Below are 16,977 nucleotides of genomic sequence, written 5' to 3'. Positions count from 1 at the left end.
TCCCCTTTCTTTGTGCAGTTACTGTTAAGTAAATTTACATTTGGATCCCTACTCAAGCTAATTGCTATACTGTTAAAGGAATAGTTGACCCAAAAATTATATTTATATTATAAGATATTTTGAAGACTGTCAGTAACCAAACAGTTGCTGGTAGCCATTGACTTCCATTGTATTTTTTTCATACTGTGGAAGTCAATAGCTACCAGCAGCTGTTATATACTGACATTCTTCAAAATATCTTTTTATGTTTAGCAGAAGAAAGAAACTCATACAGGTTTGGAGTAAATCATTTTGGGTCAGCTATGCCTTTTAAATGTTCTTTTCCAAGAGACAAAATAAGTAATATTATATTAGTAACTGCACTTACGAAATACAAAAGTAATTTTATGATTGTTAGTGCCTCAACCTCAACTCCCCTTCTGGTGCAACCAAATGGTGTGGTGTTTCCACTCTCTGCATGCAACACCAGGGACAAGCTTGCTCTGTAAGACTCCTGCTTGTACTAATGCTCTCTCTTGCTGTGTGCTGGTGTGTTTAGCATCTCGGTGCCAGCTGCGCAGCAGAACAGATCACAGCTTGTGAGAGCGTGTGGAAGGTTACACACAGTAGTACAGTGAAGGTACAGAGCTCACACAGGGTGTGGACGCTGTCAAACAGAGCTGAGCCTGTCTGCAGAAACCTCTCCCTTCCGTCCAAACCATACTTACCGCATCCGCTCCAGCTCTCTGTACGGAGAGATGGACGAATGCATGCGCTTCACAGCCCCATCAGTGAGGCTCAAGCACTGCTTCATACACACCAAACCAGAAATGTGCAGGACTTTGCTTAGCATTGTCAATAAAATTATTACAATGGCTGTTATTATTACCATTGCTGGGTGTAACGCATTACGAGTAATGCTACTTTACTAGTTACTTGGGAAAAAAAAGTAATGATTATGTAAAGTAGCATTACTCGTTAATTTACAAGTTCCTTTTTCAAATAAGTAACGCCAGTTTGCTTTCAGTATTCATCGAAACTAATAAAAACTCAATTATGACGCAAATCTGCAATAATTAAATATATTAAAAAACATCAAAATCCTTTGTTTAATAAAATGGGATTAAATACAATGTCTTTGCTGCGGACCTTCAGTGACCCAATTCAACTATATTAATAAGCTTTAAATAAACACAACTTTTTTTTTTTTTTTTTAAATGCTGAAGTGTTGAACTTTCTTCTCCTGAGTCCTAATCTTCATGCAATCCAGAATGACATGAGCTCTACTGTACAGACCTTTTCAGCCTGACCCTTATTCACTTCACTTTTGGTGTGAAAGGACTGTTATATTTGCAATTGTACAAAACAAACAATTAAGCTCAGCCCAGATGAGAAAAAGTAGCGCAGAAGTAATGTAACGCATCACTGTCCATAAAAAGTAAATAAGTAACGCGATTAGTTACTTTTTTAGGGAGTGACACAATATTGAAATGCGTTATTTTTTAAAAGTAACTTTCCCCAACGCTGATTATTACGAGAATTCGCTTTTAAGACTAAAAACAGTCTGTTGTGCCGCAGAAGATCTTGAAAACGAATGCATGATTTTGGAATTACAGGTTGAAGAGACTCGCCAAGTATCTCGGCCGAGCGACAGCCCTGTCATTTATTCACAATCCTAATATTTAAGTTGTAATTTTTATTTTATAGGTTTAACAAAACAATCTTGCCAAACAAAGGAAGTGTATGGAAAGTATCTGAAAACCTGCTGAAGTAGTCAAGACATTGTTTCAAAGCAGCTTTTCAGAAAATTATGATGTTAATGTTTGTAGTATCTTAATATTTTCAGAGTCACATTTTGCAGATTAGAGCTGAGTGATAATGTAGTTTATATTTTTGTGACGACACAAGCAATCAATCAAGCAGCTGTACATAGTATATATTATCACCCTAAATGAGTATATTGTGTGTATGAGGATAAACATGGACCTATTTCTGTATCCAGCTGTATATAAAGAGCTTTGTGTGGTGATATAAACAATCACACATATGAGATTTGCTATATTTAATATATCGCTTTATCTGCGATATATAAAATATAGCAAATGTACTGTATGTATGCAGCTAGTTGAATGTACTATATATCCATCTTTTAAAATATAACTGTCTGATAATATAGTTTACGTTTTGTGATTTAAATTTATATTTACATCTGCTGCCTATTACTTTTTTTTTGCTATATTTTTGATCAAATAAATGCAGCCGATGCAAATGATGCGCAGAAGAGACTTCTTTAAAAAAACATTACAAATCTTACTGATCCTACAGCTGTGTGTATGTGTGTGACTTGTATTGTGCTTCATTGTTATCTTCAGAAACTGGTTTTGAACCCGGAACATTACTTTAAATGAAGTCATTCATTTGTTGCATATTTGGAGCGGCTGGTCTGTGAAGCTGGCGTCAGATTTTCCATGCATTTCTCCCAAACGCTCTTTGTCTCTTTGTCTCTGGTCTATTCAGCATTGTGCATCAGTCTCTGTGTGATGAGGATTGTTGAGTTCTGCTCTTTGTTCAGGGCCTGGTTTCTCATGTCTGCCATATTTCCAGCCTGATTCAGACGCTGCGCTGTTGCACCATCAAAATGCAAACATTGATGCATGCACACTGCACAGCGTGGAAACCTGCGGCTTTATCGCGCACAAACCACATCACAGGACGGCGTTCACTCGCAACAGACGAGTGCAGCATAAAAACGACGAACTTGTGCCGGCGTCAGTGTCTTTTAGAGAGGATGGGAGTGTTTGCTCAGCTGGGTCTCAGAACGGTTTATCGATGAGTGATCGTGACCAGATCCAATTAAATACGATTTCAACAGTTTCTGATCAAATTAAATGAAACGACAAAGCATCCAGATATTTGAACGTTGTAGTTTAACAAATACTACCATGATGTTTAAATATTCATAGTTTATATATTATTTTGTCCTTGAGAACGTTCTTCTCATGAGCTGCTGACACTTCCTGTCTGAAAGGGCTTTACAGGATAACAGCAATCTCACTGCTTCCTGTTCACACCCTTCACATGCTTTTGCTTTGTCATTTCTTCTCTCTTGCTCCAGTTCAACCATTCATTATGCCTCTGGGTCTATAAATCAGTGCTATTTTAGTATATGTGTGCATGTATGTATATTAATATACATGTATGCACTAATGTTCTAAAGTTTGGAATCTGTAAGATTTTTAATGTTTTTTTAAAGAAGCCTCTTCTGCTCATCAAGGGTGCATTTATTTGATCAAAAATACAGGAAAAAACAGTAATATTATGAAATATTATTACAATTTAAAATAATGGTTGTCTGTTTTATTATCCTTTCAAATGTAATTTATTTCTGTGATCTGCAGCTGTATTTTCAGCATCATTACTCCAGTCTTCAGTGTCACATGATCTTCAGAAATCATAATAATATACTGATTTATTATCAGTGGTGCAAACGGTTTTTTGCTGTTTATTTATTTTGAATTTTTTGGAACCTGTTTTTTCAGGATTATTTGAATAATAAAAAGTTAAAAAGCACATCATTTACTCTAAATAAAAGTATTTTCTAATAATATAAGAAATAAAAGCATTAATTTCTTTCCAAAAAAAAAAGGAAAATTACTGACCCCAAACTTTTGAATGGTGGTGTATATTGATAAAACATTTCTATTTTCAATTATTTTATTTTACTTTTTTTTTTTTTTACTACTTTCCTGAAAAAGTATCACATGTAAAAATACAAAACAAAAAAAAGCAGCTCAACTTTTTAAGTGATATTTCACAATATTACTGTTATTGTATTTTTTGATCAAATAAATGTGGCCTTGAAGAGCAGAAGACGCTTAAAAAAAAAAAAAACAACAACTTTCTGATCCCAAACTTTTGACATTAGTGTATATAGTTTTTTATTTGAATAAATCTGTTCATTTTAGTATATCAAGTTAAACTGAATAAGGACTGTAGCATTGGCAGCTACCTCAAGTGTGTTCTAGTTTTCAGTTAACATTCATTTTATTTCAAGTAATACATTTGTTTTAATGGTTTGTTTAATTTTCTACCAAGTCTTTCTTCTGCATGTATTTTTATGTTTTTAAATCCACCGATCCCTGAAATCCTGCTACTACACCCATTACAGCCTCCGTTTCTTCACGAACATTTTTTCTCTCATTTATTTTTCCACCAGGACAACAAGAAGACGCTCAAACGCACACGTAAGTTCCTGGTGGACGGTGTGGAGTTGAGCGTCACCACCTCCAAAATCATCACTGACGATGAGAAGAAAGATGAAGAAATGAGGTTCCTCAGGCAAGTTCACTCTTTAAAAAAAACTAACAAACCTAGCAGCATTTTTCCACTTGATCTTGCATCTCGGCTGAGTAAACAGACTATTTTAGTCCTCACGTCCGAGACCTTGTCCTTTCCAAATGGGACATAAATACACAAGGGAAGCTTTGTGTAGAGCCAGAGGAAGTGGGCTGCTTTTAAAGGACAAATGGAGAGATCAGCTCACTCTTAAACAGATGAATCCATCATCTGAATTCTTGTGAAACTGCTCTTTTCTGGTGAAACACCTCAGCTGCTGGTAGCAGATTATATAGCTCACACTAACACTGTGTACGTCTGAACACTTCTGCCTTCTGCTGGTGTGATGGTGAACTTACAAGTGATATTATATCCACAGCTTCATCTCAGTCTCACAAAAAAACACTTTGCCCAGGTCGTGTTTTACCCCAAAATCAAGATGAATAGTTTTGAATTATATACACACACTGCCATGCAAATGTTTGTAATCAGTAAGACTTCTGCTCAAGGCTGCATTTATTTGATTAAAAATACAGAAATAATAATAATAATGTGAAATGTTATTGAAAAAAACAAAAAAAAAAGTTTTCTATTTTAAGATGCTTTAAACATAGTTTATTCCTGTGATGCAAAGCTGATTTTTAGAAACAGTTGCTGATTATTATACATTTTCAGGATTCTTTGATGGATAAAAAAAAAAAAAAACGCATTTATTCAAAATATAAATATTTTCTAAGAATATAAGTATCACTTTTATCAATTTAATACATCCTTCCTGAATAAAAGTATTAATTTCTTTCAAAAAAAAAAATGTACTGACCTCAAACTTGTGAACGGTAGTGTATGTTCTTACTTTGATACATCATTGGAGTAGAAATAGAAATAAACATTACAGAAATAAATTATATTTTAAAGTATATTAAAATACAAAATGTAATTTGAAATTGTAAAAATATTTCAGTTATTTTTTTTTATTTTTAATAAAATAAATGTGGCCTTGATGAGCAGAAGAGACTTAAAAACAATCTAATAAATCTTACTAATCCCAAACTTTTGCATTTCATACATATGGAATTGATTTATTTTATTAAATTGTATTAGATTATATTTGCAGAAAAGAAAAATAACTCCTAACATTCGTCTATATAGACTTATATAATGTCTTTCTTTCTTTTGGTTTTGTGGTGAAGTGTGACCTGGACTTGTTCTTGACGGGCTTGAAGTTTAGCCGCACATCAGATATCTCTGTGGCACATTCCTCTGGTGTTTGGCTGTCAGTGAACTCATGTAATGAATGAGGTGGGGGCGTTTTCCCATGAATCCTCTGCTGTCTGTGGGCCGTGACAGTGGAAGACCAGACTAGCGCTGCATTCTGAGCATTCTTTGGTTGGCGGGAGACTTCATAAGTGACCCTGGACCACAAAACCAGTCATAAGGGTCAATTTTTTTTAAATTGAGATTTATACATCATCTGAAAGCTGAATAAATAAGACGTATGGTTTGTTAGGATAGCACAATATTTGGCCGAGATGCAACTATTTGAAAATCTGGAATCTGAGGGAGCAAAAAAATATTGAGTTCTTAGCAATGTATATTGCTAAGTTTTGATATATTTACGGTAGGAAATTTACAAAATATCTTCATTTGAACATGATCTTTACTTAATATCCTAATGATTTTTGGCATAAAAGAAAAATGGATTCCAATGTATTGTATATGTGTGTTGTTTCAAACGTTCATCTTAAAGGGACAGTCGCCCCAAAAATGTGAATTCTGTCATGATTTACTCCCGTCCTGTCGTTCCAAACCTGTCTGCAGAACACAAAAGGAGTAACTAAACCACATTGACTTCCATTGTATGGACAAAAAACACTGAGACGTTTCAAAATATTTGTTTGACAGAAGAAAGGATGTCATGCAATTTTGGGATTACAGGTTATTGTGTAACGCAAACCCTTACAGGTCATGAATGATTCCTCACATATGTATGTTCATTGACACACACAGGCGCCAGGAGCTTCGAGATCTGCGTCTGCTGCAGAAAGAGCAGCATCGTGCTCAGGCTTTGCTCAGTCTGAAGCTGAAAGAGCAGCGGGAGCAGATACAGCGCAGGTTCGACCAGGAGATGAATGTGAGTCACAGCGGTCTCCAGATAAAATCAAATCACCTTCCCATCAAGGATAGACACCACCCTCAGGCCAGCTGAGATTAGGATGAGTTTGTTTCTTCATCAAATTTGGAGAAATGTGTCACTGCATCAGTGTCTCAGCAATGGATGTGAATGGGTGCCGTCAGAATGAGAGTCCAACAGGATTAGTTTCAGCTTTTGTCTTCTGATGGACTGGAGTGGTGTGGATTATTGTGATGTTTTATCAGATGTTTGGACTCTCATTCTGACGGCACCCATTCACTATAAATTATATTATACATTATAAATATTAAATGTTATATAAATGAATGTTTTATTAAATTAGACGGGAACAGAACTGGACAGTTTGTGTGTGCAAGTTCTTTTGGCTCAGTGCATAAGAGAAAACAGCCTTTAAAATATGTATTATAATTAAAATCTAAACAACAGATGTGTATTTTGGATGTTTTCTTTCCACGAGTCTAAAAGAAGACTGTTATGGTAGCACAAAATTTCCAGTTCAGGAAAAATAAATAAAAGCACTGGTGTTGTCTGTTAGGTGTAACTGTTGAAGTTAGGATGAGTTAATTAAAGAGTGTGTTTTCTTGCTAATAATTTCTGGGAGAAGAGACGATATTAAAATATTCCTAATATTACACACTTGCATAAAATGTCAATAAATAGTGCTGATGTATCTGTGTGCGGCTTTGCTCACAGGCCAAGAAGAAATACTACGACACGGAGCTGGAGACGCTGGAGAAACAGCAGAAACAGACCATCGAGAAAATGGAGACGGATCACACCATACGGCTGCGGGACGAGGGCAAACGCATCCGCGCCGAGCAAGAGAAAGCCTACAACAAGTTCCTGGACCAGATGAAACACCGCAAGAAAGAGGTCAGACCATCAGTTATACAGCCACATGTCATTTCAGTGAGATCTCAATCTACTTTTGTTTCACAAAACTGCCAATAATTAATCAATCCTTTATTGGTAATAAAATCAGTTTCCATTATAACAATGAAATAAAGACAAGACAAAAAATTTACATTTTTAAAGTGGTGTTAATGAAAATATAACAGGAAAAAAGTAATTGTAAAATATTACTTTATGACTTTTTTTTTTTTTTTAAGAGGAGTAAACATCTAGAAGCAGTATGCTTTATTTTGAAAATAATTGATTAAAATTAATGAGTATATATTGATTAGATTTATAGGAAGTTCATAGGATGTAGTTTATTAAAAGACAAACTATAAACTAAAAAACAACAAATGTTTAGAGGTTTTATACTGAAGAGCTGCTGATATCTCAATATTTTCTTTGCATGGAATGTAAGTCAACATTATAATATCTCAAAGATTAAAAAGTCTGTTGAGTAACTTTTGCGTTACTTCTGATCGATTATCTAATGCAATAACATTTGTGACATTGTCAAATGTTAAAATACTTTGTAGTTAACAGATTTGTGTTCAGTTTGAAATGAAACACTTTTTATCTTTATTTTGTCTCAGGTCAAACAAGAAGTGGAGAAAATACCCAGGAGTCAGAGGAAGGAAAGTATGAAGATCAAATTGAACAACTTCCTGCAGATGAAATCAGACGAGGTCAGTTAAAGACTTAAAGTGCCCCTATTATGGGTAATGAAGGTTCATCTTTTGGTTTTGGGAGTCCCCAATAACAGGGTGACATGCATGCAAGGTCAAAAAAACACTTTCATTGTCTTATAATATGCATTTATTTTTACCTTATTTGCTCAATGACTCTCAAACGATTTTTCCAAACTCCTCCTCTGCGTGATGCTAATCTGCGGTGATTGGTCGATTTCATTTAAAGCAGTGTTTGTGAGCGCAGTGCTGCTTAGTGTACAGTGTTACCGGGGAAAACGCTGTTTCTACCGCTCCAAAAGCAGCACCTAGTGGCAAAGAATGAAGTTGCATTTTCATTCAGACCAACACGAAAAAAAGTGGGCGGGCAATATGCTAATGTTTCATGTTGACAGCTTGGGATTTGTTTTAAAAATGACTTTTCAATGATTCATAGTCGACTCTTTCTTTTGAGAGACAATAACTTTATACACGTGCACTTTTAGATTTAACTTTGCAGGATGTTTTCATTCACTTAGAGCTGTATTACACACTGCATGAATGCTCATTATTTTCAAAAATACACTTTAAAGGCACAATATGTAAGTTTTTGCCGCATAAAGCTCGTATTTTCAAAACAATAACAAAGGTAATGAATAAATTTTTATTACCTGTACCTTCCACAGTTATTCAAACAGTGAATTTATAACAGCTAAGAGGCGTTGTTAGGCAGGAAGCGGTTAAAACGGTTATTCCATATACATTATAAGGTTTCACAAAATAAAACAGAGCAAATAAAGTGTAGTGATATTAATAAAAACATTATACTTCCGCCAAACAATATAGGTCCTTTGTTGGTTGCAACAAAGTGGTTGCCGAGCAACATACACATGTAAACAAAGGTGTATGTTACTTTGTAATTTAGAACAGCTTCAAACGTGGCTCAACCAATCAGAATCAAGGACCAGAACTATCCGTTTTATAAAAAAAAATTGGGATAACGTAAATACACAACTGCATGAAATATATCACACTGTGCAAGCAGCTTTTGGATACTTTATTACGAAAATCTTACATATTGTGCCTTTAAAGCTGCGTGTACAACAGTGTGTATCGTGGAAAGCGCTGCACAAAAAACTGAACTGTTATAAAGTTTGTGTTTTTGTTCCTGACTCGTCTCTGTGCAGGAAGAGAAGTTCCTGGCAGATCAGAGAGATTATCTGGACTCGACTCTGAAGAGCATCATCGCTCAAAACAAGCGGGAAATCTCTGAGACGGAGCGTCAGTGTCTCATCAAAAAACAAGCTCTACTTAGAGGTATAAATGCACTCAGACCAGAGCATCCTTACCAAAACAGGATTTACTGCATGCATGCTTACAAGCCGAATGCTGCTGTCTTCTGTCAGATCGAGAGGCCACTCTCTGGGACCTGGAGGAGAAGAGCTTGCACGAGAGACACCAGCTCCACAAACAGCAGCTGAAGGACCAGTACTTCCTGCAGAGACACCAGCTCCTCAAGAAACACGAGAAGGTCTGGAATCATCCTTCTTAATCATTCTCCACACAGCTGCTGCTGCTGGTGCCAGTCTGAGATCTGTGAACAATGACATAAAAAAACATGCAGATAACAAAGAAATTAAGAATTGTGTTGTCCAAGCATGAATAACTCGTGAAAAGTAATATAAACTTTTTTTTTTTTTTTTTTAGATTCTCTGCTCAGAATTATTTAAGTTAAAAGTGATTGTTGATTAGAGAATAATTAGTTTGCATTATGTAGTCATATTTGATTTGGGAAAATAGTCATTTCAGTGACTCATTTAAACTAGTTTGAAAGATTTATCAAGTCAGTTTATTCATTTATTCATAAGTATATAATAAATTCTTCTACGTGTGCACTAAAAAGTTTAGTGGCTAAATATTGATCTTGTGTTCAGGGTTAGTATTGTTTGCTAAAACATGGGATTAAAACCCTTAAAAACATTTTGTTAATGGGAATAAAGCTTAAATTAAATGATATGTTTTTATATATTTTAAGTTGAAGCAGTAAGATTGCAACTGGAAAAAAAAACCCAAACAGTAAAAAAAAAAAAAAAAAAGGAATAAAAAAAAAAGGAATAAAATAATAATAATAAAAAAAACATAATATAATAGAAAAGATAAAATATATATACAAATAAAATATTAAACATATTAATAACTAAATAGTGTATATACCTTGACAACTAATTGAAATAAGTTTAAGTTGAGGCATTAAAATGACTAACAGGAAATAAATTCATTAAAAATTTAAACCGAAAAATGAAATAAAAAGAAATTAAAACCTAAACCAACAAAATTGTTGTGTGCTTGTGTCAGGATTTTTAAAAAAAAATTTATCGCTTGCTTTTAATCAGCCAGAATTTTAAGATTAATTGGTGTTTAAATTCTGTTTATTATGCTTGTACAGCACTTTAGGCAACCTTGGTTGTATAAATGTGCTTTAAAAATAAACTAAACTAACTCACCTAAACAACATCTATGGTCAGAATGGGGTCAGAATGGGTGGATCGCTGCTGTACTGACCCGTGTCTGACCCGTGTCTGTGTGTGCTCTCACAGGAGCAGGAGCAGATGCAGTGCTATAACCAGCGTATGATCGAGCTCCTCAAGGCCCGACAGCAGCAGGAGAAGAACAGGCTGCCCAAGATCCAGCGCAGCGAGGCCAAAACACGCATGGCCATGTTCAAGAAGAGCCTGCGGATCAACTCCAACGGAAGCTCTGCAGAAGACCGCGAGAAGACCAAGCAGGTAAAGCCAGTCTCTCTGATGGCCTGTATGTGTCCTGTCCTCCTCTCAGAGACCCTCATCTCTCTCTGTCTCTCTCTGGCGGTCAGTTCTCCAGGCAGGAGGAGAGGAGGCAGAAGGCCGAGCGATTACACCAGCAGCAGAAACACGAGAACCAGATGAGAGCGAAGATCAGCGAGTGCGAGGGAAACACCAGAGAACTGCAGCAGCTGCAGGTGAGCAAAACTCTTCATGCTGTCTTTTTAATAGACGTTCACACTTGTGTAGAACACAAAAGATGATATTTTTTGCTCATCCGATTTAGTTTGGACCAGGCAGCTCTGGGGTGAGTGGATATCCGGGGTGTAGCCTAGAGACATCCATGATTGTGTCAGAATACACGGGATACACTTTAAATAACGTGTTTAAAAGTGACTTTGGTCTTTGAATATAATTAAACACGCAGGGCTTTAAACACTTATGTTTTTAGGAGCACTTGTACATGCATTTACACTGCACTTACATGTTGCATAAATAATGCTATCGAGATTAATGTTTTTTAATATAAACTTTGGAATACAGAAATGAGTTTAAAAAATATGAAACTTTTTTTAAATATGAATCTCAGATTGCCAGCAGGTGACGGCAAACCACTGTCCTAGTGAGTGAGTCAAAATAACTGATTCATTCTGGAACAAAGCAAGAAATTATTTATTTAATCAGGGACAATGCACATTAATAGTACATACAGTATGTAAAATGCACCAGATTTAGCCAACACTGGCTAATTTTCATCTGTAGTCCCTGAATCTTGGGTCAGTGAATCATCGGCAGATATGTTCAAACACGCAAATTAATTCAATAACAAACCATTATCATTAGTGACATAGAGCTAAAAAAGACTATTGTCTCTACGATTTAGTCACTTAGTATTAACTTCTTGTTTATTGAATTGTTGCCCTGACATGAAGAAAACCAAACCGTATATATAGTCGCTCTAAATGCGTGTGTGTGTCCATGCAAGACTGCATATGATACTATGATTAAAATCAGTGACAGAACTCAGAAAAAAAATAATACAATTTGACAAATGGTGAGATGGGTATTAAAGTGACAAGTTATGCAGTAAGTTACAGATGCATGACGCAGATTTATAAATTTGTTTTTCATGAAGAAGAATTTTAAATATGTGCATTTACATTTTCAAATAAATTGATCTAGTTAAGTATACACCAATGAACCGCTTGGATCCAAAAGCTCTAATATTTTATATGAAATACTTATATTCCAAAACTTGTTTTACTCTAAACCTGCTATAAAATCATAGCCATAAACCTAAAGAAGTTGCGTACCAAATTTGAGGTTGATATCACAATAAATGAGCTTTCAGTAAGATTTTGTTTGGCCGCAGTACCGAACGTTACCGAATCTGTTTGCTGTTTAATGTTTACTAATGATCATACAGATATCTTTAGAAAGTGAACAGCACATACCAGTATAAACATAAATATCTATCAATACATCACACCACTAAACATGCCTCATTTTCAAATCCCTCAGATTCAGAAACTTCTGTCAAACACGTCGTCTCGGTGTAAAAGGAAAGCCAAAGCGTAGAGAGAAAGCTGTGTCTGTGTTAGTGTGGCCGCAGCCTGATCTGTGTGATGTCTCCTGCAGAATGAGAAATGTCACCTGCTGATAGAAAACGAGACGCAGCGTCTGAAGTCTCTGGACGAGCAGCACAACCAGCAGCTGAAGGAGTGGAGGGAACAACTCAAGCCCAGGAAACAGGTCTGCTCTTCACCACACACACACACACACATATATATATGTGTGTGTGTGTGTGTGTGTGTGTGTGTGTGTGTGTGTGTGTGTGTATATATGTGTATGTGTATTCAGAAATTTGTATCAAATTAAATCAAAATTTATATAAAATGTATTGGACTGACAATGTAATTGCATTGAACAAAACACAATTAAATTAATTTTAATCACAATTATTTGCTTGAATGAATCGTCAGCACAAAATTCATGATCCTGACAGGCCTATTTAATGTTAAACTAATTTATTTCTGTGGTCAAAGCTGTATTTTCAGCATCATTTCTCCAGTCTTCAGGGTCACATGATCTTCAGAAATCATAATAATATACTGATTTACTGATCAACAAACATTTCTGATTATTATCAGTGTTGAAAACCGTTGTGCTGCACAATATTTGTGTGAAATCCGTGACATATTTAATTTTTCAGGATTCACAGATGAACGAAAAGTTGAAAAGAACAGAATTTTTTTAAAATATAATTTTTTTGTAACATTGTCTTTACTGTCGCCTTTGATCAATTTCATTGCTAAGAACAGTTAAATAAAAATAAATGACCTCAAACTTTTGAACAGAAGCATATATACACATTTGATCACACAATTAAGTGCACTTCTCATTCTCATTACTGTCGTGTCTGTATATATAATATGTGTGTGTGTATATATGTGTGTGTATATATATATATATATATATATATAATTCCCATTTATTCTCATTAGATTTTCTAATTTTAATTTATAGTAATTTTACTCACAATATTAAATTGCTGCATTTTGTATTATAATATAAAGGCATTAAAGCAATCCACCAACCTGTACAATGATATAAGAACATTGCGGTTTAAATAATGTTTTGCAGTAATGAGAGGGAACATGTTATTGGCCGACGTGAGTAACCTGTAGAGCTGAAGTCTGATGTGTTTCCTCTCTCAGGTTCTGGAGGAAGAACTGAACCTGAGGAAGAAAGAGCAGGAGCTTTTCTTCAAGATGAGTGAAGATTCCCAATGCCAGAACATCAGCTCACCAAACAAACTCTCAAAGTTCGTCCCGTACATCGATTCGTCCTCCACATGAGGCACAGACAGATTCCTCTCTAAATGCACAAGAGTCAGTGAGTGCAGTTTAAATCACATCACGCTGAAGCCAAAGAAACATTCAGCTAATACCAAGAACACAGATCTCTACAGTACACTCACCAGAAACCACTTTCACCTTCATTCATTTAATAGTGACCCACAGAGATGATGCATTCAGTTAAACGCAGGGATTTTATTCTGGTGAGTAAGAAAGGTTGAACTGTCACTAGAACAACAGACTCGCTCGCCTTAGTTTGTTTAAAAGCTACTGTTGTCTTTTTATCTTCAAGTTAGCAAAAATTGCATTGCCAAATATATTGTACAAACCTTGCATATCCTTATATATTTGTATTTTTTCTATGATCATTTAATATATATATATATAAGTTGCAACTTATCACATTTCTTTTATAACCAGCTTCCTTGTACAAATGTTTAAATGCTGAAAAATGTAATTTCGGTTTTAATTCTTTGAACAAGTTTTTCTTTACTAAAGTGAAAAAGTGTACATTTTAATTGGTACATTAAGTTATTTTACCAAATGTTTTTTTGTCGTTTTATGTTTTAGACCGCAACTAATTTGCCACTTTTATTATTCAGCAATGTTCAGCAGAATGTGAGTTATTGACCGTCTCTGGCACATTTACTGTAAAAGCACCACACTGGACCAGACGAGAGCGATGAGAGTTCATCATGTGTTATATGTTGCTGTCTAAAGCACTGTCACCTAACCAAAGTGCAATATGTTGTTGTGTTCCGGTTTTATACATGTATTATTTTACAACGACTTCCATTCGTTAGCCATTTGAAGGATTTCTATTTTCAAACCAATACCTGAAGCCTGAAGGTACGAGGATTTGACATCTTTTTTATGTCTGGAGCTCAATGTTGCTCGTCGCTTTCGGAGTCTGTAACTCTGTGTAACCAAAGGTTCAGTGTGGATGATGTACCAAACTGTTGTCCTATAATAAATTAGATTTTTATTATTCATCCTTAGTTCGTTTGGTTTTGATCATTTTCTTGAGGACTTGTGGAATAGCTGTTTTAGTTCAAAAAAGGAAAATTCTGTCCTCGTTTGCTCACCCTCATGTTGATCCAAACCTGTATGAGTCTTTCTTCTTCAGTATATCTTCTTTTATTGTTCAGCAGAAGCAGTTGACGGTAGTATTTTTTCACTGGAAAGTCAATGTTCCGTCAACATTCTTTAAAGTATCTTGTTCACCAGAAGAACTAACATCATACAGGTTTGGATCAACAAGAGGCTGAATAAATGATGACCGGTTACATTTTTGGTGTACTGTCCCTTTTATAAATCTGGCACACTATATTAAAAAAAAATATATAATAATTTAAAAAACAGTAGCGCCACCTACAGTTCAAAGTAGGTTTTAGTTTGATGTTATGCTTTAATATCTCACTTTATTCAACAGGTAGTTCTGCTCCACAATTTTGATTTAATTTAAAGTTAATTATGAATGAAAGCACTGTCTGTTTTACTGTTTTTGTCAGTTTTAGTTGCTGGTGTCCTGTAGCACAGAAAACACTTAATTTGTGCTCAAAATGAGCCTAAAATGCAAAATAAAAAGCCTAATTAGAGAAAGTAAAGATCAACTTCCAAAAGCACAAACATAGAATGTATACAGTATATTCAGTTTTATAAAAATTAAAATATTAAATGCAATTAGAAAATATTAAAATGTTTGATAATACAGTTTTTCCATTACAATACTGTTTTGATCTGTTTATGATATATTATTTTGCTATTTTTCTTAGTGTGATTTTTGATCAGTTGTATTAAAACCATTTAGGGTCAGTTTGACCCACTCATATCATCATCATCATCATTTAAATCTCCCCGGTTTACATTTCTGAAATCTGGTCATATTGTGGCTGCAGTGTCAGTTACTCAATATTACTTACAGAAGCGTTTTCTAAAAATCAATATGACCCTCGCACACGGCTGTGATTCAGCTGAAACCACAAAGACAACCCTTCCTCGTGTCATATTACTCAAAGGAAAAAATAACAATGCAAGTCTGATCACCATTCTGAGCTCTGCTGGCCATTCATCACTGCTCAACAACCACTGGAAAATATGACTGGAATTCAAACCAGATGTTTTCATAATTTCATATTTTGATCCTGCTATTTAACCAAATGTCATTATTTAGAAACTTTTTTTTTTTTTTTTTTTTTTTTTTTTTCAGAAGCACCTAACGGACATTAGGTCATTTCAATCTTTTCTTTGATCTTATTGAGAATTGTGACCCTGGAGCACAAAAGCAGTCTTAAGTCGCTGGGGTATATTTATATATCCATGAAGATATTTTGTAAATTTCTTACTGTAAATGTATCAAAGCTTCATTTTTGATTAGAAATGTGCATTACTTCATTTGAACAACTTTAAAGGAGATTTTCTCAATATTTAGATTTTTTTGCTCCCTCAGATTCCAGATTTTCTAATAGTTGTATCTCAGCCGAATATTGTCTTATCCTAACAAACCATACATCAATGGAAATGTTATTTATTCAGCTTTCAGATGATGGATACAACTCAATTTCAGATTTACATGCATACACTCTGAGGTCATCTTATGGAAGGCCAAATTGTTCAAAAACAGTGAATTTTAACACGTCAACAAATTTAACGTGTATTATACGCATTTAACGTGTTAAAAACGTGTTGTTTGAACATATTTAACACGCTGATTTTTCACACATTTAACCCACAAATTATGTATTATACACATGAATTTTAACGAAATATGTTTTTTTAAGCATTTTGTCTTCCATAGTATAATGTGTTTAAACGGGTGGATCCAGTTTAAACACATTTTGGCTGATAGCGTTTCCATAACATTGTAAAAACAGTTCACTAGCACACTAAATGATATTCAAAAACATTTTAACAAACCAAAGATGTAAGGTACTCTTGTTTCTGCCTTCATTAAACACTTCGTAAGTCTTGTTACCTCCATGTAAAATTAAACCATCCGAAAATCACACACACACACAAAAATAATAATAATGGAGAAGAAAGTTATCTTGGTTTTCCATTTAAAAATATGGCGGTCCAAGTAAACACAAACACATCAATGAAGACTAAAGTTTAGCTACATCATTTGATATTAATACTAATTATAGTAACTGAGTAACTAACCTTTCTATAGACTAGAGACTGTAGTCTATATATTAATCGCCATTATTTTAGCGTTTCATTCCCACTTGTTGATACTGCAAGAAATACATCCGTATATCATTTTGAGGAAAACATACATCTATAAAACAAAT

The 16,977-nt window shown here is 34.7% G+C and overlaps 1 protein-coding gene across 1 annotated transcript in view; it reads left to right on the top strand.

Annotated features, from left to right (window-relative positions):
• The window catches only part of stk10 (serine/threonine kinase 10), a 50,949-nt gene extending 36,268 nt beyond the window's left edge, over window positions 1-14,681 (top strand). The window contains exons 10-19 of the mRNA XM_079405919.1: window positions 4,196-4,317; window positions 6,322-6,445; window positions 7,160-7,339; window positions 7,954-8,046; window positions 9,213-9,342; window positions 9,432-9,556; window positions 10,623-10,811; window positions 10,898-11,023; window positions 12,465-12,578; window positions 13,544-14,681. Of these exons, the coding sequence (XP_079262045.1) occupies window positions 4,196-4,317; window positions 6,322-6,445; window positions 7,160-7,339; window positions 7,954-8,046; window positions 9,213-9,342; window positions 9,432-9,556; window positions 10,623-10,811; window positions 10,898-11,023; window positions 12,465-12,578; window positions 13,544-13,684 (1,344 nt within the window). The 3' untranslated portion in view covers window positions 13,685-14,681. The remainder of the gene's footprint in view (window positions 1-4,195; window positions 4,318-6,321; window positions 6,446-7,159; window positions 7,340-7,953; window positions 8,047-9,212; window positions 9,343-9,431; window positions 9,557-10,622; window positions 10,812-10,897; window positions 11,024-12,464; window positions 12,579-13,543) is intronic.
• Window positions 14,682-16,977: the final 2,296 nt, after the last annotated feature.

Source organism: Barbus barbus (assembly GCF_936440315.1).
Source record: "Barbus barbus genome assembly, chromosome: 43".
NCBI lineage: Eukaryota > Metazoa > Chordata > Actinopteri > Cypriniformes > Cyprinidae > Barbus > Barbus barbus.
The sequence above is the reverse complement of the archived record's forward strand: the minus strand, read 5'-3'. Positions and strand labels throughout refer to the sequence as shown.